This window comes from Morone saxatilis, unplaced genomic scaffold (genome assembly GCF_004916995.1).
Source record: "Morone saxatilis isolate NCDOM2014 unplaced genomic scaffold, NCSU_SB_2.0 Contig2, whole genome shotgun sequence".
Taxonomy (NCBI): Eukaryota; Metazoa; Chordata; class Actinopteri; family Moronidae; genus Morone; species Morone saxatilis.
In genome coordinates, this window is record NW_023339762.1 from 6970220 (window position 1) to 6992958 (window position 22739).

A 22739-nucleotide genomic window follows, 5' to 3' on the forward strand; every position below is an offset into this window, starting at 1 on the left:
AGTCTGTTGGTGTCTGCGACCTTCAGCCCACTGCTCAATATATAATAGATAAGGAGGAGATACCAAGACACATTTTTGGGAACAGGGAAAACCCACGGGACACTTGTTGGAGAATATAACTTTGAAAGTCAGTTTGCACTAGAAACTCTGTAGCTAACTAGCCAACTGTAAACATAACTCTGTATCGTTTTATTGAAACTCTCCAGTTTTTGTCGACTCCTTTCTTGCTGTCACAATAATATTTTATTTTATTTAATATTTCTTCATTACTTTATTTACTGTTGGTTTCACAGTAAGATTGCTCGCATTGTCAGTTACTTCTTGCCACATCATCTCTTTGTTTGTATTTGTTATAGCTGGGCTAAATTCACTTTGGATTATGTGCTTGCACTTTGCACATGTTCTGTATTATGACGGTAACTATAGTGAAAGCTTTCTGAACACAAAGACACAACCTAGTAATAGGCTTTATGCCACACTCCTAAGTGAACCCCTCAGCCACACCCTTTGTGTCTGCGCATGTTAAAATCTAACATGTGTAAATCCCCCCTCAGTGCCTTTTATGAATAAATGGGTACATAAAATGAAAATGGATGAGTCAATGAATATGAGATACATTGGAAGAGAAGTCAAATTGTAATGTGTATCCTTCACTGTACCTATTAGTGAGTTTTCTAAAAAATTTAATTAAAGATGAGTTTTGTGTAAGCCCTTTTCCATTTCATCCATAAGGAGCTGCTTGACACCCTTAAGAAAGACCCAGATGAAATCAAGAGACAGTTGAGCGAAGCATTGCGCAACTTGACAGTGCTGAAGGTTAATGAGAAGAAGCTGACACGGCGCTACACCACCCTGCTGGAGCAAGAAGAGCACCTCCGCAAGGAAAACAGCAAGCTGAGGGAGGAGAGCATTCAAATGCAGGCATCCGTTACCCAGAGGATAGGCTACCTGCAGAGATACAAGGTACAAAATGTTCAACTTCACCAACAGACTCTAGAGCAAAACCAATCCTAATATTTGTTTTCCAGAACTGAGAAGTTTAGGGTTAGAGTAAATCAGCTAGGTCTCTCCAAAGATCATACATAAAATGAAATTTGGTGGTGCTTTTCTTAAATCATTTGAGTGGAAAAACACAAGACACCTCACTATCAGCTGAAAGTTTTCTATTTTACACTTATCTTGAGATATAGTGACAGAAGCTGGTGTATCTTTTCAGGGGTAGAAAGTATGTGCCAGTTTTAGAATATGAAGCAGCAGCAGATATAAAAACAAGAAAAATATGTACAAGGGCAATATATACATCCGTAAAAGGTCAATAAAAAAATGGACAACTGTCCTAGTTGACTGATCATATTTCTCTTTTCATTCATTAAAATATGAAGGACTACTGTTTTAGAGAAATTCTGGTATTTGTCAACTTGGGTCTTATTTCCATACTTTTATTAGAGACCATTGTAACTATTGGCCATGATAACATTTTAGTCACCACCTTAATTGTAGAGATTTGAGAAATGCGGACTCCAGCAAGAATGACATCGACTGGGGTTAAAGTTAAGTTAAAATTAACACGTAAAGTTGTCCCCTGAAAATCCCTGTACCTATGTAGCAAACATGGATCAAAATGAATAACATCCAGGTTGCCAAACACCGTAATTTCCTTTTAAAAAAATCACAAATAAAAGTTGCATGAGCCACTATTACCATTACACATTGGCCTCCTAACTGTGCTGTCTGTTCCTTTTTCTTTTTTTTAAGGGAATGGCTGCATATAAGATAGCAGCACTGCAGAAAGCTTTGGATGACAGTGTGCCCTCATCAGAGCTGGAGAAGGCTAACAGACAGTATACAGAGCTAACAGTCAAATACAGAGACATGCTACAGAGGGACAGCCGCCTTATACAGAGAACCACCAACCTCGAGCATTTGGAGGTATGAAAACACATTAACTCTCCAAGTTTATCCATTGCACCTCCAGTACACACCTTTTATCATTTCTGGCTGTTAACTGACCACACTATACTATTCCCTGTTTTTTCTTATCTTTCAGAGTGAGAATGAGTCTCTTCGGGAGCAAATCTCTGCCATGAGTAAAGAACTGGAGATCACAAAGGAGAAACTGAATACTTTAGAGCAAGCATGGGACAACATTAATACAATTGGTATTCATTCAGTTATATTCATTTATTTTGAATGTGAATACTAAAACTATAAACTGGCAGTAGTCTGTAATGTTTTTTTTAAAATGAGTTGTAATAATACAAGACTACAAAGCAGCTAAACCAGTGACCCGATCTGATCAAACAGTCATCAAAACTTCAGTTCTGGCCATCAGTCTTATCAACATAACATTGCTGGGATGTGCCAATAGGCACAGCATAGGGCACAGGCTGCCCACAGGGCCAAAAGTCTCCTAGTTTGCAGGTCCCGCCATAAATACTGAATATTTCATCCCAAATTGTTTTGGTTTTTTTATATATCAGGAGGTGAAACCAGCATGGGAAAGGCAGACAAGGTGTTGGCCAACAACGAGATGGTGTCTGCCGCCAGGCAGATTACCACTCTTGAGATGAAGGAGCTGAATGAAAGGCAAAGAGCTGAGCATGCGCACAAAATGTATGAGCAATTGAGGAACTCCCTCAGGCAGGTGGAAGAACGAAACTTAGAATTGGAGTCCAAGTTTGCAGAGGTAGGAGGCCAAAGAAAACAGCCGATTGTTTTTTGTCTGTCACGCATTTACTGTTGTGTGGGGCGTCTATGTGATGTGACTACGTGACAGATTTTTTATTCATTGTGCCAAGTGTAAATGGCATTTGGATTTACCTGGCAGATGTACAGTCTTACAGTAAAGAAGTAAATTTATTTGTATTGTTGAAATGCACATTAGTTTTTGATGCTATACAGAGCCTGTTTTGATTTTTTTTTAATTCCTCTCTCAACATTTTGGTTCATGACCCCTAAAAACAGCAATACAACTACATGAGTGTTTTAACACTTGTATGTTTAGGCTATTTTTCCCTTTATCTAAAGAATCTTCTCAAGCAGTGTTACCTCTGTTTTTTTTTTCAGTTGACCAAGATGAATGTAGAGGCCCAGAGTGTGGAGCGGGAGCTGAGAGATGAGCTGGCAGACAGCATTAGCAAAGCTGTGAGCGACGCTGACAGAGCCAGGATTGCAGAGTTGGAGAAGGCCGAGGCTGAGCTTCGCATCGAGGTTTCTAAGTATGTGACAGTGTGCAGACCTGAGATCATTTATGCTCTTATCATGATATATACATTTTGTTAAAGATTGCATTTGCAATCCTAGAATAACTTTGGAAATATATGATAAAAACATGACATAGATCACAGCCGTTAATCAACAAGTTATCTGTTAAGAGCATTTTCAAATGATTGTGAAAGAAAAACTTGCATGAGCATTCCTTAGCTTTTATTTTATACATTGGGACACTCAACCAAAAGAAAAAAAGAATGTAATGTGTATCTTATTTTTTTTTTGTGCAGGCTTCGAGAGGTTTCGGATGTGGCCATGATGCAGGCGTCTGCTCTACAGGCCAGACAACAGTCCAAAGAGAAGGAAGTAGAGGCTTTAAGGAGACAAATACTCGACTACCAGGTAATTAGGTGTTGTTTTATTTTATTTATTGTTGTTATTTGTTTCTTAAACTTTATTGAACCTTGAAAGAATTCATTAATAACTTTAATAAGACTGACAACTGACCCATATTAATTTCATTAATTACCATCCTCTCAATATTGCTGTGATATAAAGTATATTGAAATGTATTAATCAAAACACAAACAACCCTGGCTGTTTAGCAGTCACCTACATACACTGGTGAGTTGAGTAAAAATGTGTGTGTCTTCACTGTGTCGTCTCTCACCCTCAGTCGCAGTCAGATGAGAAGGCCCTCGTTGCGAAGCTCCACCAGCACATTGTAGCTCTGCAACTCAGTGAGTCAGCTGCTTTGGCCAAACTGGAGGCAGCCAACTCTCACGTCCAACAGCTGGAGGCCTACAAGCTACGTGCTGAACAGCGGCTGGACGCCAGTGAGAGCACTCTGTTCCTCGCCCGCCAAGAGGGCAGAAATCGGGCCAAGCACCTACGGCAGACCATCCAGTCGCTACGTAGGCAGTTTGCCGGAGCGCTGCCTCTTCCCCAGCAGGAAAAGTTCTCTGTGACCATGGTGAGCCTCCAGGAGGACAGAGCAAAAGCAAAGGAGGAGAAGAAGAAGGCTGAGGAAGAGAGGAGGAGGGCAGAGGGCAGGGCGGAGGAACTGGAACTGAGACTTCGAGGCCTGGAGGAGCTCATCTCAACACTGAAGGATGTGAAAGGAGCCCAGAAGGTCATTCAACTTGATTGGCAGATAAAACTTTTTTTGTAGAATAACTCATTGTGATCTCATTTGTTTGTGTGACATCTTGCCCATAAGCTGCAATTGCTGAAAACACTCCACTGTAAAACTTTAAACAGGTAACTGAGTGGCACAAGAAGATGGAAGAAGCTCGTTTGCAGGAGCTGAGGAAAGGCAGGGAGCTGGTGGTTCAGAAGGAGGAGATCAGGTACCTGAAGAACCTTGTGGAAGAACAGGAGCGAACCATCCGTTTGCTGGAAGAAGATACCGTGCAGCAAAACATGGTGAGAGATTTTTTTTTTAACTATCTATAGACATGCTGAAACATTTCCTAATATGCAGAGAGAAATTCATAAATATGTGTGTCAACATCACATCTGACAAACACATTATGAAAGGATTATTGTGATTATGTGTTATGAAAACCTCACAATTTTCACTACCTCACTTTTTAAGGAGCTTTTAAGTACAGTAACGTGTCAGTAGTTTTGGAGTATAAGAGAAGAAGGTATAAATCAAGGTCGAAGTAATGCAGAAAACACTTCTCTTTATCATGTTAAGCTTAAAGATGAATGCCAGCTTTCATGGGATCAGCGAGAGGTGGAACTGGAGCGCCAACTGGATCAGTACGAGAAGCACCAGAACGAAATTCTAAGCAGTACGGAAAAGGTCAACTGATGTTTACAATCATTGATGATGTATATATCATATATAGCTCAAATTAACGTCAAGTAAAACATGATTCTTCTTCTTTTTTTTTAAATGCAGTCATCGATTTTAGGATTGAGCTTAGTCTTACTATATTTTTCCATCCTATATTTCAGTATGAGGATGGTACAGGATCCCTACCAGACCCGAATCTACCTCTAGCTCATCAGTTAGAGTTTGCTTTGGGTAAAATCAGAGAGCATGTCCGCACCATCTTGGACACACAGGCTACCTGCAAATGTTTGGATGAGGTATAGTATTCCGTCCCTGGTCATACATTTAGTGTTCCTCATAACTGGAATGCATAGCATATTGTTTGTATTCTAATTCCTTCATATGCAGAAGTTGAAAGAGAAAGAAGCAGCTCTGTGGAAAGCGGAGCAGAACGTCGTGTCCAGGGATAAAGTGATCAATGAGCTGCGTCTTCGGCTCCCAGCTGCAGCTAACAGAGAACGCCTGCTTGCTGACCTTGCCAAGCACGAAGAGGGCCAGTCAGACAGTCAGCCTGCCCTCAAGCTGGCTCACCAGACCATCAAAGACCTCCAGGGTCGACTTGACAAAAAGGAGGATGTGTTAAAGAAATACCAAAACCAGTTGGCTCAAGCCAGAAAGGTACAGTGATACAAGGAAAAATAATGGACACACAATTCTTAATGCATCAAGTTTTCTTTAGAAGGCATTTGCTGGTTTGTGAATAACATTTAATCAGTAATTAGTTGCAGTATCTGTTGGAGTTAGGATTTATGAATACCTTGAATCTCCAATGGGTGGGAAGCCTGTATCACTCATTTCCTCTTCTATTTAGAAACCTGGCTTTATCGTTAGAGTAAAAGCAATACAGCTTTTAGAAGGTAAACTTTTTATGTCCAAAGTGTTTCATTTAACTAAACCTTGTTGATCCCAGGACCAAGAGGAGATGATAAAGAGACACCAGGAGGAGCTGAGAATGTTGCATCAGAAGTTGGACTTGCAGACAGACACCTCCCTGGACCGCTTTAAACAGACAGCAATGGTGCGCATGTATCCATGTCTGTCTTTGTGTTCTGCTTACATAACTTTGTCTTTTTGAGTTAAAACTCACAACAACAATAATGCAAAGTCTAGTCCATCAGATTCATATTAATATCCAGAGATGTCTCCTCTCAATACGTATTGTATTAAGTATGTTACAGTAACATTTCACAATAATGGTCATATTGCATGCGCTGCTGCTGAAGGTTTCAGCTTTGTATGAAGCAGCATTAAGTGTTTAGTTTAATGCTCCCTCCTTCCTTTGTCCAGGAACTGATGAAGAAGCCCACTATCATGGTGCCAACCACCAAGCATCTGGAGCGTCTGGCTGAGTTGGAGCAGACAGTGGCTGAACAGGACATCTCGCTCTCCTCTGTCACAATGAAGCTGAATCTGACCACTTCTGAGCTGGAGCGACAGAAGGCCGCCATGGACACGCTGGCTAAGAAACACGCAGACGAGAAGTCAAAGTGAATATCCCATCATTAAACCGCATTCCCTGACCCAGTGGTCACCTGTGAAGATTACATTAAAGCAGAGTCAGAATCCTTTGTTTCCTTTAGTAATTTAAACTTTTATACATTTGCTAACCTCAGTCTAAACCTTTGGGGTTTTTGTTAAGGTATATTTATTTAGTTTATTTATTATAATTTTTTTTATTGTTTTTTTTTATTTATTTATTTATTTTTTTTGGTTTTATTATTTTATTTTTATTTTTGTAATTTGAGTGAACCCCAGATTAACATAGGAATAATCACACATTCAAGTGTGAGTTACCCAGCAGACAACTGCAGATACTGTATAGTGAGGACAACAGTTTGATGTTCCAGCACAGCTCAGCGCCCTACACAAGGTAGCCTTTAAAAGTCCCTGAATACATCTTCTAACTTTAAGCCTGTAATGATTTAAAACATTCAAGCTTTTAAGATTTCACTATGCAACAACACCAACCCTTTCTAAATGATGGTGCATGCTGTATAACAGGCCATAATACAAGGTTCCACAGACTGTGGAATAAGGTACTAACAACCTTAAGGTGACTTAATGGGCAGTTGAAGGAAGGATGTTGTGTAGTGTGTAACATTTAGGAGGATCTATTGGCAGACTGGGAATATAATATTCATAGGTATGTTTTCATTACTGTATAACCCTTTGAAAATAAGAATAGTTGTGTTTTTGTTACCTTAGAGTGAGCTGTTTAGGTTTAGCTAGGTTTAGCTAGGTAGGTAGGTTTACCTAATAAACTGGCAACTCTGTGTCTCAGCAGTTTTACGTTCTATTGCAGCAGAAATCGCGTACCTTTCCGGACCTCACTGCTGATTGGCAATGATGGATTAATGTGAAAAAGGAATAGACAATTACTTATGGATGTTTTGTCCTCAACTATGTTGAATCTGCAGTATTACCCTACATTTGTCAAAACAAATTGATAACTAATTAGTTTAGTCTTAGTCTAGTATTAGTCTTTGTAACATCACTATCACTCACACCTGCCAACAGTGAAGAATAAAGCTGCATGTCGGAAATATCTCACTGCTTGATCGATATATTGCCTTACGTGTGGTAAAAATGACTTGCCAACTAGGCAATATTGCCTGGCCTTAACAGATATGGGTGTTAAAATGACCTTCCAACCCCTGCTGCCCTACCTGCTACTGCCAAATGAATGGAATTTATTGTAAACAGCGACCAAAATGGCTAAATGTGTAAATGAAAGTAAGTGTTCCACATCAGACATTGTGTTCCCTGTCAAAAAGAGATTAACCTGTGTGTATAACCGCTGTCTACTACACATGTTGCAACTGTCCTGTCTAAAGAAAGGACCCCACCTCGACTTTCAGTTTCAGGAACACCCTGGGTATACAGGAACAGCTTTATTTTTTATCCCTTTCCCCTATTTTTCTATGGTTGCTGCAAGCTGATTTGGATTTGGTATGTTCCCTTATGCTTATCATGATTACACCCCCTGCAAACCATATTAGCTACAGAACACAAGAGACACATTTGTTCAGTGTAAAATGGCGCCCCCACTGTATGGAGTGAGTAATAATGCGCTGGAGCAAGTTAAAAAATATTTCCCTATTGCCCTGTCAGATATAATTAAACTCTGTCTTAAAAGGATTTCAAATTATGTAATAACACAAAATCTGTATGTTATAAAACAAATTAACAAAGGGGATTTGTTGCAGGCTGGAGGAGCATTATGCTGCCCAGGTGAAAGCTTTGACTGGCGAGACAGAGGATCAGAGGAGCCAGATGGCCCAGATGGAGAAGGAGATAAACTACCTGCAAACTGAGTTGGCAGTACAGAAGGAGGCCAACGTCCGCTCCCCCAGCAACACCATGAAAAAGCTGGTGGAACGACTGAAAGCGCAGCTCACCCAGAAAGAGAAACAGCTCAAGGTTGTTCTTTTATCTTAAATGTTTATCTGTACTTTGTTCTTCTTTAAACAGCATAGAGTGGTTAGTCATGTTGCCTTACAAAAGAACCCAGATACATTTTTTGGGGCAATGAGTAAATGCTGTCCGTTGTTGGCATGTTCCTTTTGGGTGGGTCTGTTTCTTCCCAGTCCAAAGATGTGCCTCACAGGTGGAAAGGGTGCTGTCAATTGTTAAAACAAAGGAATCTGGAGTGAGTGTCTGTAGGCTGTGTGATGGATTGGTAGCCTCACCTGGATATTCTCCAGCTTTTCTCTCCGGTTTATGCTGGTACTGAAACTTGAATGAAGTTTGATTTAATACTGCTTTTCAGCCTTTAAGCTGCACATCCAGATATCTGGATATCCGTTTCATCATTTTTTTTTATCTGTTAAAACTGTAGCCAAGTTCTGTAATTATTCCCCCCATGCAGAAAAAATGTTGTATGTCAATTGGGTGTGGGAGACGGGAACAATTCCATGCAAAAATGGATGATGGTGCAATAACTGTAAAATGAGGACTGACTACTTTTCCCATCCCTTCATATTTATCATAGCTGGCATCTCTGTGCTCCCTGTTCCCTCAGTCTCTCAGTAAGGCTCTGTTGGGGCTGCGGGCAGAGATGACATCTGCTGCAGAGCAGCAAATTATAGTCAGCGCTGCACAAAAAGAGGAGAGTCTCAATGTACAGATGCTGGTTGACAGACACACCAAGGACCTAAAGGTGGGATCCATTTATCACACTACTGTTTTTCATGCATGTTGTATGTCATTACTAACGTATCTTAATATCTGTTGAGCTAAATAACTAATACAGAGAAAGCATCAAGTTAATTATTGTTCAGGTTACACTAACAAATATTTTCTATAAAATAGGAACATTCCATAAAGGAACAGAAATATCATCTACTCACACATTTATACTCATTAGCAACCTTTAGTAAATGCTTTTGGTCAACATTGATTTACAGTCACGGCCCATCTGTCTCCAGTGTCTCTGAACAGTAGATAACCATAAGGTGAAGTTGGCACGTGCCAGCCTCCTTGCACAGATGGCATGTTTAACATCTGGTCAACTCCCTTTCATGGCTCTTCCATTAATCACAGTTTACAGCCAGTAGTAAATGTATCACAATTTTTTTTCACCCAGTTGCATGCTGATTAGTCTGTGTAGCATAACTTGGCAGATGTGAATACGTTGCAGTGTTACAGCAAATAAAGTTAAATACTAACAGACTGCTTTATCTGGAGATACTAATATTTATAGAATGCCTGTAGCCATTTATATTCCACGGGCATCACTAACTAGTATAATAAGCAAGTAGTCATGGTAACATTAAAGGACAAGTCTGGCTATATTCTTTTACACAGACGCATACATTCTTTGAGGTTTTTTTCATGAGATTCCTTGTCAATAAGAAGACAACAGAATATCATCAGACATATCCTTTAATTTGAAGAATCCCTCTTCTCCAAAGGTGCGGGTGCAAGAACTCAATGAAGAACTTCAAGCTGCAAAGGAGTCTGTCAAAGCAGCCAGAGGCCGGGAGAACACCCTGAAAGAGGAAGTGGACAGTCTGAACCAGGACTTCCAGAGGAGTCAAAAAACCCAGAGACGCCTGCAGGCTGAAAAGGAGGAGAGAGAGCAGGAAATCCAGGAGCTCAAGCAGCAAATCAAGAGGCTCAGCAGCGCCCTTCAGGTTGGTATCTGTAAGGACTGTGACTGGGACTGTGATCTGGAGCTTATTGTTGTTGCTGCTGTTGTTATTACATAAACCTTGGAGTTATGCACTCAACAACAGCCACATGACACACACCAGTGTCAGCATAACATCAGGTGGACAAATGACCGGGATCTCCTGACTTAGGCAAGACACACAAACCCTGCTAGGTTCTTTCGCGGCAAATTTAAAATAAATTGAGGAATGCGTCGACAATGTAATCTCACGTTCTTCTAAGATTTAAAATCAACTCCTCTATCCTAGTGGATATCAGAGTTTATTTCATTATTTGGGTCTTCTTGTGGATTAGCTCCAGCGTGTATTATTAAAGTTGGGGTCTGGATTTTTCTCAGCACCCTTGTTGCATTTCTGTCTCTAATATCTTTAACATGAGGCCATGGGTGGTGACCCTAACCTTTGCAGTGTGATTTTTCTCATCCCGTTAGGAGTGTTGTCAGTATTTACTGTACTCTTTCTGAGAAAAGTGAGGTGCTATGACAATCTTTTTCTCCATATTTGCCGATTAGAATCAACCAGAACCAGATGGGCAGGGGCTGACCATTGAGAATCTGCAGAAGAAGATCAGGAGGCTGGAGTATGACTTGGAGAAGAGAACAGAAACGAAAAATGTTAAAGATGATCATGGAAAGGTTTGGACATCAATTCAGTCAACATCAGACATTATATCACAGCTCTTTTACTGTATAATTATTGTTATCGTTCGTCGCATGTTCACTTGATGTGCGCCTTGTTTGTCTGACAGAATAGAGATGAAATTGTGCGTTGGGAGGAGGGAAAGAAATGGCAGGCCAGGATGGAAAAGGTGAAGAATTCACTGAAGGAGAAGGAACGAGAGAATGAATCACTGTCAAAACAGCTCAGCACTCTTAAAGACCTCTATGCCAGGTCAGTGTGTACCTCATACTGGACGGTTTACAAAGCATTCTTTGATCTTTGATGTTTTTATTCTTTGCTTTTTGTGCACATGACAGGATTACTTACAGCTTAAAGCCGCATTAGGCAAATTACAGCTAGAGGGACTGAAGGTGTGATTCTGGAATGTACTGTAATGAAATCATCTGAATGATCATCATTATAATTAAAGCTGCATGTAAGGATTACTTTCTATATTATATATACAGACTGGAGCAAGAGAGGAGTGCAATGCAGAAAAAGCTGAAGGCTCGAGGAGTCACTGCTGATCAGGTGGTGGGAGTGCGATCCACTGAAATGGAGAGGGAGATGGAGGAGCTGAAGAAGAAGAACTCAGACCTGGAGAGACAGATCTTCACCATAAAGTAACTCGCAGTCTTTGCTATTGTTCAGAATGCCCCAATTTTAGTGACGTGTTTTGGTTTATTTTAAAGATCTTGTGCATGATGATTCAGTATATGTGTGCATTGTGTTATCATATTTTCCATTGCAATATATACATAACCTAAAAACACACTGATGAACAGGAGGCCCATTTTACAATGTGCTGAGTTTAATAACAAAACGAATTGACAAAAACGTTGCAAAAGATGGCTTCACAAAATATAAATTCAACTTCTTCTATTGATACACAGTCTAAATTTGGAAAGCACTAAGACTTTTTAGGTGTTACTGTTGCATTTAGCGAATTATAAACTTGAGGCTACACTGAAACCCCTACAGAATAATCCAAATAACTGGATATGGCTCCAATCTGAGTTTTGACAACAGAGGTTTTGTCCGTTAAAGTAAAATGTCATTAACTTCATACCATGAACTTCTTGTTGAACTTGCAGACAGCACCAGGCTTTACCCCGTGATGACGCCATGGAGAATCTGAGCCTGAGGAACCGCTACCTGGAGGAGAGACTCCACTCCTTAGAGAGTCAGATATCAAAAGAGCCTCTATCAAGACCCTCTGTGAGTGCTCAACATGATGACGTTTTGTGAAACACCCTGATAATTCACATAGAAACATTAATGCACGCTGGAACCCTTTGTTTATTTTTCAATTGACTGAAATTTTTTTTTGTTGATCAACTGGTTTATAATATAAGAAGTCTGTCAAGCAAATGTGCCAAACATTCAGCTTCAGCTTCTCAAATAAGAACTTTCAGTGTTTCTGTTTTATAGAGCTTTCAGTATTCAACAAGAAGCAATTTGAAAGCGTCACCATTGGCTCTTGGAATTTGTGATGTGTATTTTTCACCTTTTTGCCATTTTATAGACTAAATGATTTATCAATTAATTGCAAAAACAATCTAGGTTAATTAACATTAACATTAAACATTTTAAGTTTCTCTCTTATACTTAACCTTGCAATCGTAAAACACACTTCATTTAAAGTCGACAAAAAAAATAAAACTCACCAAACCATTTTATCAATCATCAGCTCTGGTGTCTGACCATCTAACAGAGTTAGGTGTGAAAATATTCGGCCTCTAAATAAACCCTTAATTCACTGCAGTTTGATGTGAAAATACACAGGCTCTACAGCTGTTTTTCTCGTCTTGTCAGTGTGTGTACTGCGCCGCTCAACGTCTGTCACTGAGCAGTTCCCATTCTTCAAAGGTAGGCCATTAAATTAGCTAATAAATTAAAAATCACCCTATGTATCAACCCCCCCCCCCAAAAAAACTAAATTAAAAAAAAACACAGCGATGGGTATATTTGTCCAATCACCCTACCCTAGTACTGAGCAAATCATTTTCTCCTCTCTCTGTGACATGTCCCTGTTCTACTGCCAAATATGTTTTCCTTTTATCTTTCTGTTCATCATTCTTTACTATCTTTTTTTATGTTTCTCCTTCTCCTCTTGATTTAATCTGATTTATTACATGTGAAGGGAAAAAGGTCCCCCTCCCATGCTTGGAGAGGGATTTGTTCTGTAACTTTTGATGTTGAGGATGGGCCACGCAAAGGTAATGCAGCACTTCGTCCTGTTGACTCCTACAGTCGCTCTGTTAGCCAAACCCCAGCTGACCAACAGAGGGAAGCCAAGCCAAGCCAGATCAAGAGAAAAACTCAAACCAGAGAAGGGGATGTTCGCAGTAAACGGGACCGATCAAGTCCTGATGTTGCACAAAACGAAGCAGTGGGCAAAACAGATGTGACCAGAGAAGATGATGTTTCAGAAAATGAGACAGAAACAGAAGCAGATGTTTTAGAAAGTACACAAGACATCCCAGGTGGTTCTGAAGTTCATGTGGTCGAAGAAAAGGAAGAATCACAGACCACAAAAGGAAGTGAGCCAGGTGATATGTCAGAAAGACCAGGATCAGACATGTCATCCCCTCAGCCAGCCGCGGGAGGAACAGGCGGGCAGCTGAGTGAAACAGTGAATAAACAGGGTGCTGGGGAACTAGCTGATCAAGATACAGATGATGATGAGTTGGGAATCAAGAAGGAAATGCCAGAAGAGGCTGAGCAACAGATTGAGCTGAAAGATGAAGCGGTTGAGACTACAAAGGAGTCAACAGAGGAAGATAATCCAGGAAAGTTGTGCTTACCAGAACCAGATGTGGACTCCATACGGAGCAAATACCCAGAGAGGTTTATCAGTAAAAAAAAGGATGAGCGTGTACGAAAACGGGAAAGCAGATCTCTTAAATATCTGAAGGTACTTCAGGCTTCTTTAATCACCCAGGTGAAGTGGTAGTGCAGTGCGATAGATGTAGCAGAACAAACCCAAGGCAGTAAAAGTGATTAGTAAGTGGCTTGTTATTGTGTAGGTGTTGTCCTCCTCTGCATTGTCCGTTATGGACCAAAGGTTCCCGTGGTTGTGTTTGGGTAGAGACAGTTTCATTTCAAATGAAGCTGTTGTTCTACACTCCCTTAGAGCTTTTGTTTGTCCTTCACAGCAGTGTTATATACCCACCATGCCTTTGAATTCATTTCCTGTGGCTGATTTTGTGTCTTTGACTTGCTGCAGACTTCAGGACGAGGCACTGGCACTCCCTCACAGAGAGATCAGGACCTCCAAAAAGAAAACCTCAAGCTGGCCTCTGAGAACCTGGAGCTGCGCTTTCAGTTGGAGCAGACCAACAAAGACTTACCGAGACTCAAGGTACGCGTAAACTAAACTGACAAGTAGTTGTTATGTGCTATGCCATTGTTATAATAGTGCTGATATTCCAGGAATATGCTTATTTACTTTCTTGCCAAGACACAGTACAGCAAATGAAGGTGGGTCCTACTCATCTGTTTTGGTGCACATAAAAAAGAACGTTATAAAGTTTTAATTAGTGAAACTTCAGAGGGGTTGGTTGTTATAATTTATGATCTTTCGACAGAGCTAGGCTAGCTGTTTTCCAGTGTTTCTTGTCTTTGTGCTAAACTAAGCTAATCAGCTACAAGCTGAAGCTTCATATTTAGACTTTAGTGGTATCAATCCTCTCATCTAACTCTTGGCATGAAAGCGAAGAAGAGTATTTCCCAAAAACCTGTCAATGAAAGCTGGATTTTTTTCCCTCTTTATTGATGGCATTTTTATCTTACTTAAATTGTGTATCTTCTTAAGCTGCAATGTAAATACCATCTGTGACTTTATTTCAGTGTCATAACTGTACGAACAATTCAATACAATAGTGTATAACCCCTACCACACATTAACTAGTAACTGTAAGATCTGTAGGAGGGTACAATATTGATTTAGGTAGGAGCAAATGTAAGATGTATGTGAGATTTCATCCAATTTCTCTTTGTTGTTTTACAGAATCAAGTTGCAGACCTGAAGGAAATGTGCAGCGTGCTGAAAATGGAAAAGGCAGAGGTGGAGAAAAAGCTGGCACAGCTACGTGGAGTATGTTAAGCTAAAGTCAGCTATGCATATCTATTCACAAGTCTTTTTCCTACTCGTTTTCTTACTATATAATAAAGGCAATAGAAAGCACAAAAAGAAATTGAATTCACCAAACTCTTGTTCTAGTAGATCATGAGAATGAATGTGTTCCTCTTCAGGCTGGCCACAGTGGTAAAACAGTACCTGAACTTGAGAAGACCATTGGGTTGATGAAGAGGGTGGTGGAGAGGGTGCAGAGGGAAAATGAGACGCTAAAGAAATCCAGTGCACCTGCAAATCAAGAAAAGGTCGCTGCCTTGGAGCAAGAAAACGTAAAACTAAAGGTCGTTGACCACATTATGTCATATACATTTTGTCGAACAAGTTTAAGTCGGTTACTACAGCTGACATTAACTGTTTTTGGTTTTATCTAGGCTGACTATGAGAAACTGAAGAGTCAAAGTGAAGCTGAGCTGACTTCCAAACTTGAATCTAAAACTAAAGGACTGGAGAAAATAGTCATGGAAAATGAACGTCTACGCAAGGAGAACAAAAGGGTAACAACATATCTTTGCTTAGTCCCACAATAAAAGTGAAATGTTCAGAAGCACTTTCTGAAGACAGACATTGTAATGAAAGTTGGTATTTAGTCACTAGATTCAGAGAACACCTTCAAGAGTTTGATTCTGTATCCTAAATGCTTTTTCTTTTTTACCAGGATTTCTCTTAAAATAACACATTCTGAACACGTTTTCATCTCTGTTCTCCCACCTGCTTATGCATGTTTCATATTGTGACAGGAAATTGAAGCTGCAGAGAGGCTGAGAGTGACCAAGACGAGTCTGGAGGTAACGAATGAGAAGCTCGAGGCAGAGCTGGAAGAAACCAAGCACAGACTGCGGGCAGCTCTATCCAGACCCATCACAGAACAAGCGGACAGTAAGGCCTGGAAGGCATCTGTGGTGACGAGGTCAGCAAATTGTTTTTTCAACAAGTTTAAAAGCTTCCTGAGGGGTGGGTGTACCATAGGTTAAATCAGTCTCCATTCCCTCCTTGCTACTCAGGCTTTCACAGGTGGCTCAATTTAAAACCTTTACCACATGTAGTAGCTCCAGGGTACAAGTACAGTGTACAGAGTGTGAGCCAGTGGCTGTTTCACTTCCATCCGCAGAATGTTTGAGAACAAGATGAATGAGCTGGAGAAAGAGCTCTCCCAGAAGACCTCCGGTCTCACTGAGCTCAAACAGCAGCTGAAGGAGGTCAACGAGCGGGAGGAGAGAGCTCAGATAAATGTTCGGCAACTTGAAGATCAGGTACTGAAACAGATTTTTAATAAAACACTTTGATTTTAGAAGTGTAATTATGGTGTGTAACTATTTATGTTACATTTTGTCCGTTTTTTACCAAGTGTCAGTGCTCTAACAGTAATGACTAATGGGTTTATAAGTGCTTTGGTCCAGACTGGATGGCCTTTTGGCTTTGTTCAATCATGTCATTTCAAGAGGGTTACCCACATCTTTCAAACTCACCAACCCCGATTTGTCACACAGGCTTTCTTTTCAAATTTAAAGCCTCCAAGTCCAAGCTGAGATAACCCCGATTATCCAACTGAAGTCAATGTACTAGTCATAGGAGTCCATTGACCTTGACGTGTAAAATTGGTGGTTAAAAGAAAATATTTTACTTTAAAGTCTGGCATTTCCATTGTATAGCTGGTCTTACTGTGCAGCTTGTTTGTGACAGAAGAGTAGTCAATATAAAATGTCCTGTATAAATGTATTTAAATTGTAATTATAAGTTTGTCATTTCTTAGGTTGACATGTTGAAAAGATTTCCTACCGCTGCAAAGACAGGAGGAGGACTAACCAAGGAGCTGCAGTCAATGAGGTTTGTTAAACCGTGTGCACTGTCAATAATAGTGATAATACAGTAATATAACCAGGCCCTCCAGGATTTGGCAGGGATTGTTGTGGCCTAAAAAGATTTGACAGCAGCTTTTCTCAAAAATTGCAACGCATGTGGCGATGTTTCAAGGCAATTTTTTGCAATGAAATTGTTAAGTTGAAATTGTCGCTCTTATTATTATATGTGTAATTCATTAAAAATCAAAGGCAGCTTGTTCCAGTGAGAACAAAATCACACTGTGTGCATAGGGTATCCATATATATCACAATATGGCAAAGAAATGCACAAACACACAGTATAATCAAGTAGATTTTAAATGCAGGGTTTTATACATACACAGTACATAACATACACTGTTATGTATTACAGTAAGGAAAGCATTGTACATGTGTTAAAATACCGTAGTGGTTCTGTCAGCTGTATATTGCAGTTTGCTTCATTCATCTTCAGTTTAGACGTCATCACAATATAATTCCACTGAGATGAAAAATAATCATATTGATTTATTGCCAAGCCAATCATAATATACTGCATTACCTTGAATGCCCTGTAAGTCACAATGATTAGTCTGACACAGGACCAAATTAGTGTAAGCAAATCTACAGGTTTATCAATGCTCAGATGGTGGACAGCAATACTTCCCGCCCTGATGTTGCATGTTATCTTCAGATTGGAGAACACAGAACTGAAACAAAAGCTGAACGAGTACAGTGAGCGGTATGGTGAGACATCTTCTAAACTAGGTAAGACTTCTAAACACACTACTGTTTCTTCGATGAACTAAGCTGCATGATTTATTTGGCTTTTGTTGTAGTGTTTTTATATAGATTTTTTTTATTTTGTTATCAAGTAAAAAAGAAGCATGCCTATCCGAGCACAGCATGCCACATACTTATGACTGTAACCTGACACTGAAGAGCCACGATTTTGTATTTTAATTTTAATATCAAAATATGCAACGTGTTTTTCTGTATACGTAATTGAGTCTCAGTCTAATGACATTAACCAGACTACTCAGCTTAATATACGAGATGTAAACTGTCACCTCAGTCGTCTCTCTCGTTGTATTCTCAGACTACGGGAAGCTCAAAAACCTTCTGCACGCAGCCGAAACAGAGAGAACTAAACTTCAAACTGAGGTTAAAAAGCTGAAGAAAGAATTGGAGAGCTTCGACCCGACATTTTTTGAAGAGATTGAAGATTTGAAATATAATTACAATTTAGAGGTCAAGAAGAACATTCTGCTGGAGGAACAGCTGAAGAAGGTGTGTGATCAGTTTGGTGTAAAGGTCGAACTGCCAAGCTCGTCCATCAGTTAGCTCAGGGTTACTGTGCCTTTTAATGAAGCCAGGACTGTTAAAACTACACCTGAATGTCATTCTATGCTTGTCGGTCCTTAAAAGTGGACATTATTGTCCACTCTGCAGGTACATTTCTTTTTAGATCTGTGGGGCTGGGTATTAACATTCAATACAATGTTGGTAGTGAGTAGTGAAAACTGTCAGGCGACACGTTGCCATCAAATGTCTGATCGGCAGAGATGCACCGACGGGGAATTTCAGGGCCAATAGTCAATAATTATGTTTGTTGTGGCTGGTAACGACACAGTTATTTATGGACTGACGTTTCTTTTTCTGAAACTACAGTGATATTTAGAGAGCCTTTATCCACCCTAGAATGTAAGATTCATTTATTACAAACTTGTTTATAGGAGGTTTATTATTTTTTATATGTACACTAATTAATATCAGACTGTATCCTTGTTTACTTATTTTTTGCCATTTATTCTTTGATAGTTCCTGATTTCAATCAGAATGTTGCCAATTCTCAAGCAAATAGCTTTCCTTTGCTAGAAAATGTCTCTTTACAGGAACTAAGCGTAAAGTTGACCTGTCAGTGAACTGATGTAACTCTTACTTTCTTCCATAAGGCAGCTGTTTATTGTTCATACTACATCCTGGCTCTGGTGATGTAACTCATTATGTTGCATATTTATTTCTTTATGTTTGTACATTTCTGACACACTGTGCTTCTATGTATTTGTCAATAAAGCAGCTTTAATATTAATCAGGCTTTTCGGATTCATTAAGTTATACAGAAAAGAATGACATACTCGTCTTCCTTCAGCTGTAACATACAGTATTTACAGTAGTTTAATCTTTGAACGACTTCAGTTGGTCATTTTTACACATTTCTGCAAAGCAATGTCTCCAGGCTGTAATACACTGTGTACTCATCTGGAATTACTGCGGAACATATCTGGCAGCTATCACCAAAGTGCTAAATCCTTACAGCGTCGCAGCAGCAGCTTAAAAAAACAAAAGGAACGTTTGAGGTTCTCTGTGTTTACGAGTCAAACTGGATGTCCTTCAGTCGGCTGATATGGTGTCCCTTTAGTCTGGAGAAGGATGTGAACAAGTCCTTGCTGTTGTTGTATTCGTCAACCGTCCCATCAACATGAACGACCACCGACCTGTCACCCAGGGAGGTTTCCCCGCCTGGCCACTTCAGTCCCAGGTGATGACGATGGACCTACAGACATAATAGCCATTCAAATTCCATGCGTTTAATACTGTAAAGTTTGGAATTCAAAAAACATTTTTAATTTAAATAAGAAAACTATTTCCAAGTAAGAAGTCTGTCTATGGGTTGCTGCACTGTATATCAAACACTCACTTGTGTAACTAATTGTTTTTTTATTTAATCAGTCATCAAGTAGGATTTCTATCCCGGAAAGGAGGAAATTCTACATTCAAAATTGACAGTTTGCACACGCTCAGTTAGGAAACATGCGCACTGTGGACGCTGTGTGTTAACTTTTCTTACCTTAAAGAGTGTGCCGTTGTTGCAGTGCCAGACAATGCCCTCAACCCGGCCCTCTGGACTCTCCTGGAACCAGGAGCACAGCTGCTGGAAGTCCACTGGTGGAGGGTTACTGATTTGAACGCTCCCGTGTGACACCAAGCAGTGGACAGGCTGCTTCTTACTCCCCAATCCTGTTAGGACAATAAAACTTTGTTACAAATAAACTGTTTTTATTATTTATTATAGTAATTACATATTTTAGTATCCTTTTTCCCTAAAATGTTTTGATTTAATTGTGCACATGGATGCAATACACTTTGCTGATGACTGCTTCACATTATTCTGTCATCATTGTCGACCAGTGGCAGTAACATGCAAAGAAACGTAACTGTACCAACAAAGGCAGGGAAGAGAAAAAATCCTGGATGTAAATAATCTGCAAAAAATCCACTTTGTAAAATGTTTTTTTCAAGGAAGGAAATGCATTTGACACACAATGTGTTTTGGTTCTCTGCAGAGCACCTCTGATTATTGTCTCAGAAAAACATACAGTTGAACTGATGAATACTGTCAACAAGAGAAAATAAACTAGATTAAAAAAACAACGTAACCATTTTAAGCAACTTGTATTATTAAAATTGACAAACATAAGCTTGTGTTAACAACTTCAAATGATCATTTAAAGGGAAAATGCAATGTCAGTATTACCGTAAGGGTTTCCGTTGACGTTGGTTCCAATGAGCTCCAGTGTTTGCTCCAGGAGGTCGGCCAACGGCACCGCTGCCATTTCTAGCACGTCTTCATTGTCGGCGCTGGGCCTGAGAATGAGAGCCGCCCGGACTTCATAATCCACCACAGAGGAGTGCCAGCAGTACTGCTTGTTGTCCTTCTCCACTGGAACCCAGCCTGAACATTCACGGGAACCAAATCACCACTTCTGCAGGCAGCGTCATGCACACTGACAGAAAAAGCATTTCCACCATCTTCTACATCACAAATGTAACTGGTTGATGTTCTGAATGGAATCCAGGGACGCGGGTCTCATTACTTCATCTATGTGTACCAAACATCTTTGAGATCATTTCAAAGCAAATTCAACATAAGCCAGTGCTGGGATTTGTTGTAATTTTACTGTCTGTACCATCTTATGTACTCTGTATCTCTGCATAAACACACAGTTATGAACTCCCTCATACGTGTAACTGTATTTGTGCTGATACTCTGATCACACTGCAAACTGAGAACTTCTCAACATTTTCTCTACCTGTTTACTCTGTTCTAGGCTGCAGGGTGAGGTCTGTGTTTTATGAACATTACACACGACTATTATCTTTAATGGTGTTGCTGTGTGGGGGTTTTATGTCCTGCGTTGGTACACCTTAATGACCACTTTAGATTCAGTCTACCATGAAGCGGATGGGGCCTGCAGCGGCACATTTGCAGTAAAGGCTTTGTGAAGTAACTTCCTGCTGGCCCCGTCTAAATGATTTCAAAGATTCTTTTAGGATTTATTTTACTTCGAGATGAATGGTTTCACTTCGGCACCTGGAATGTGTCCATGCTCATCGGGCACTGGGTGGCCATTGTGGTGTTTGACTCTGTGGGCTGGGATCCACGTCTCCGGCACCGTCTTGAAATCTTCCTCTACGTTCCACGTGAAACCTAAGACAGAACAATAACACTAGTCCAACCTCGTTCCCCAACATTTGTATTCACATGTACTTAATTAACTGAAGCTAAGATACCTTTACAGGTCCTGTGAGAATGCTGATACTTTTTGAACCTCTTCTCTGCCTGTTTGTTGGGTTTCCTGTCGAGTCGAGCCCAGAGGGAAGGTTGCCCTGCAGAAAACAATAAACCACATTTTCCAATATAAAGCAGAAGAGGCAGCAACCCCTCACATCTGTCCAGTCTAAAGTAGTACCTTTGGTGTGTTTTTACTCGATAAAAGATGTAGCATACTGCGGTCACTTGCTCATGAGGGCTTCTATGGTCGCTGCCATTCTGACGGATACCCACCTTTATAAACTGCAACGTAACAGCAAGTGCCATCCAGTTTTTCTGTGGCGAGCGCGCAATCAACGTTGGCTTCCAGAGCGATGGGGTTCACGTTTTCTGTGGCAACAACCTGAAACGGCTGAAGAGACACACAGAGGGTTCACTATCATAGACTTAAGAGAAACATAAAAAAATGCATTGCCATTGTTATTCATATATCCATAACATTAGTGAAAAATATATTAAAAAAGGCACAAAAATGCACAATATTTACATATAAACCGTCCTAATATTGTACATTATTATATAGTAGTGAGGATGTTTCATAACTTCTACCCTGTGGTAACTAATTTCCTTCCACAGTAATTTAATTGGCAGTTTACAACACAGGGTTGTGTAATTAAATTCAGGTTGTACTTCCCTTTATGCTACTCTTCAAACAAAATACATACATATATAATGTATGTAAAGTAAATGTGATTAATAAGTCCAAAAATACATATTGGCTGGTGATTATTATTTTCAGTGATTATTTTGATCAGTCAGTCAAGAGAATCTTTTGAAACACTTTTGATAATTGTTTTAATTGTAGATGTTAATTGTTAATATTTGCTGCTTCCAGCTTGTCAAATGTGATGATTTGCTGCTTTTAAACTATTTATTATTTCTTGTTTTCACGGTTGAAATTCAGTTTCCTTTTTAAAACACAAATACAATCATTCCAACACATCTACCCATGCTGTGCATACTGTATATACTGGTGTATATTGCCTTACCTCCTACCTGGCAACATACCAAGAAACCTGATAATGTATTTATTTCAGCATCCTTTGCACTATTGTCTGTCTACAAATGTTAGTACACAGTAGTTTATGTCCATGTATGTGGGTTGCGCCCATGAAAAATTTGCCAAATCTTTTCTGCCAATGCCAAACAGGTTATTTTGCTGTTGCTATTGACACTTGTTTTGAGCTTCTGGTACCCCCAGGTGCTGCCAATCAGGTGCCTGATGGCAACTAATGGGGCAATAGGGCAACTTCAAGCTGGTGTTCCGCAAAACCAAGTTGCG

At 39.9% G+C, this 22739-nt stretch overlaps 2 protein-coding genes across 3 annotated transcripts in view; one reads left to right on the forward strand and one right to left on the reverse strand.

Annotated features, from left to right (window-relative positions):
• cep290 (centrosomal protein 290) overlaps nucleotides 1–18934 on the forward strand; it is a 44218-nt gene extending 25284 nt beyond the window's left edge. Inside the window, exons 23-52 of one of the 2 annotated variants that reach the window (XM_035665431.1) lie at nucleotides 733–963; nucleotides 1756–1929; nucleotides 2048–2159; nucleotides 2481–2686; nucleotides 3067–3218; nucleotides 3501–3612; nucleotides 3887–4342; nucleotides 4471–4635; nucleotides 4913–5020; nucleotides 5176–5310; nucleotides 5402–5671; nucleotides 5964–6071; nucleotides 6341–6540; nucleotides 8260–8473; nucleotides 9075–9212; nucleotides 9967–10188; nucleotides 10737–10859; nucleotides 10973–11115; nucleotides 11352–11507; nucleotides 11979–12102; nucleotides 12700–12753; nucleotides 14114–14248; nucleotides 14897–14983; nucleotides 15142–15306; nucleotides 15397–15519; nucleotides 15763–15932; nucleotides 16134–16275; nucleotides 16776–16849; nucleotides 17537–17610; nucleotides 17942–18934. In XM_035665431.1, coding sequence (XP_035521324.1) covers nucleotides 733–963; nucleotides 1756–1929; nucleotides 2048–2159; nucleotides 2481–2686; nucleotides 3067–3218; nucleotides 3501–3612; nucleotides 3887–4342; nucleotides 4471–4635; nucleotides 4913–5020; nucleotides 5176–5310; nucleotides 5402–5671; nucleotides 5964–6071; nucleotides 6341–6540; nucleotides 8260–8473; nucleotides 9075–9212; nucleotides 9967–10188; nucleotides 10737–10859; nucleotides 10973–11115; nucleotides 11352–11507; nucleotides 11979–12102; nucleotides 12700–12753; nucleotides 14114–14248; nucleotides 14897–14983; nucleotides 15142–15306; nucleotides 15397–15519; nucleotides 15763–15932; nucleotides 16134–16275; nucleotides 16776–16849; nucleotides 17537–17610; nucleotides 17942–18186 — 4818 coding nt within the window. In that variant the 3' untranslated portion in view covers nucleotides 18187–18934. The remainder of the gene's footprint in view (nucleotides 1–732; nucleotides 964–1755; nucleotides 1930–2047; nucleotides 2160–2480; nucleotides 2687–3066; nucleotides 3219–3500; nucleotides 3613–3886; nucleotides 4343–4470; nucleotides 4636–4912; nucleotides 5021–5175; nucleotides 5311–5401; nucleotides 5672–5963; nucleotides 6072–6340; nucleotides 6541–8259; nucleotides 8474–9074; nucleotides 9213–9966; nucleotides 10189–10736; nucleotides 10860–10972; nucleotides 11116–11351; nucleotides 11508–11978; nucleotides 12103–12699; nucleotides 12754–14113; nucleotides 14249–14896; nucleotides 14984–15141; nucleotides 15307–15396; nucleotides 15520–15762; nucleotides 15933–16133; nucleotides 16276–16775; nucleotides 16850–17536; nucleotides 17611–17941) is intronic. The other variant, XM_035665432.1, reaches the window with a different exon arrangement.
• A 55-nt stretch (nucleotides 18935–18989) lies between these two features.
• On the reverse strand, nucleotides 18990–21815 carry cunh12orf29 (chromosome unknown C12orf29 homolog; the record flags this gene model as incomplete). Its single annotated transcript, XM_035664827.1, has 6 exons — nucleotides 18990–19399; nucleotides 19694–19863; nucleotides 20381–20578; nucleotides 21218–21334; nucleotides 21418–21513; nucleotides 21692–21815. Coding segments are annotated over 6 exons (891 nt in total), but the record flags the coding sequence as incomplete, so codon positions are not given.
• Nucleotides 21816–22739: the final 924 nt, after the last annotated feature.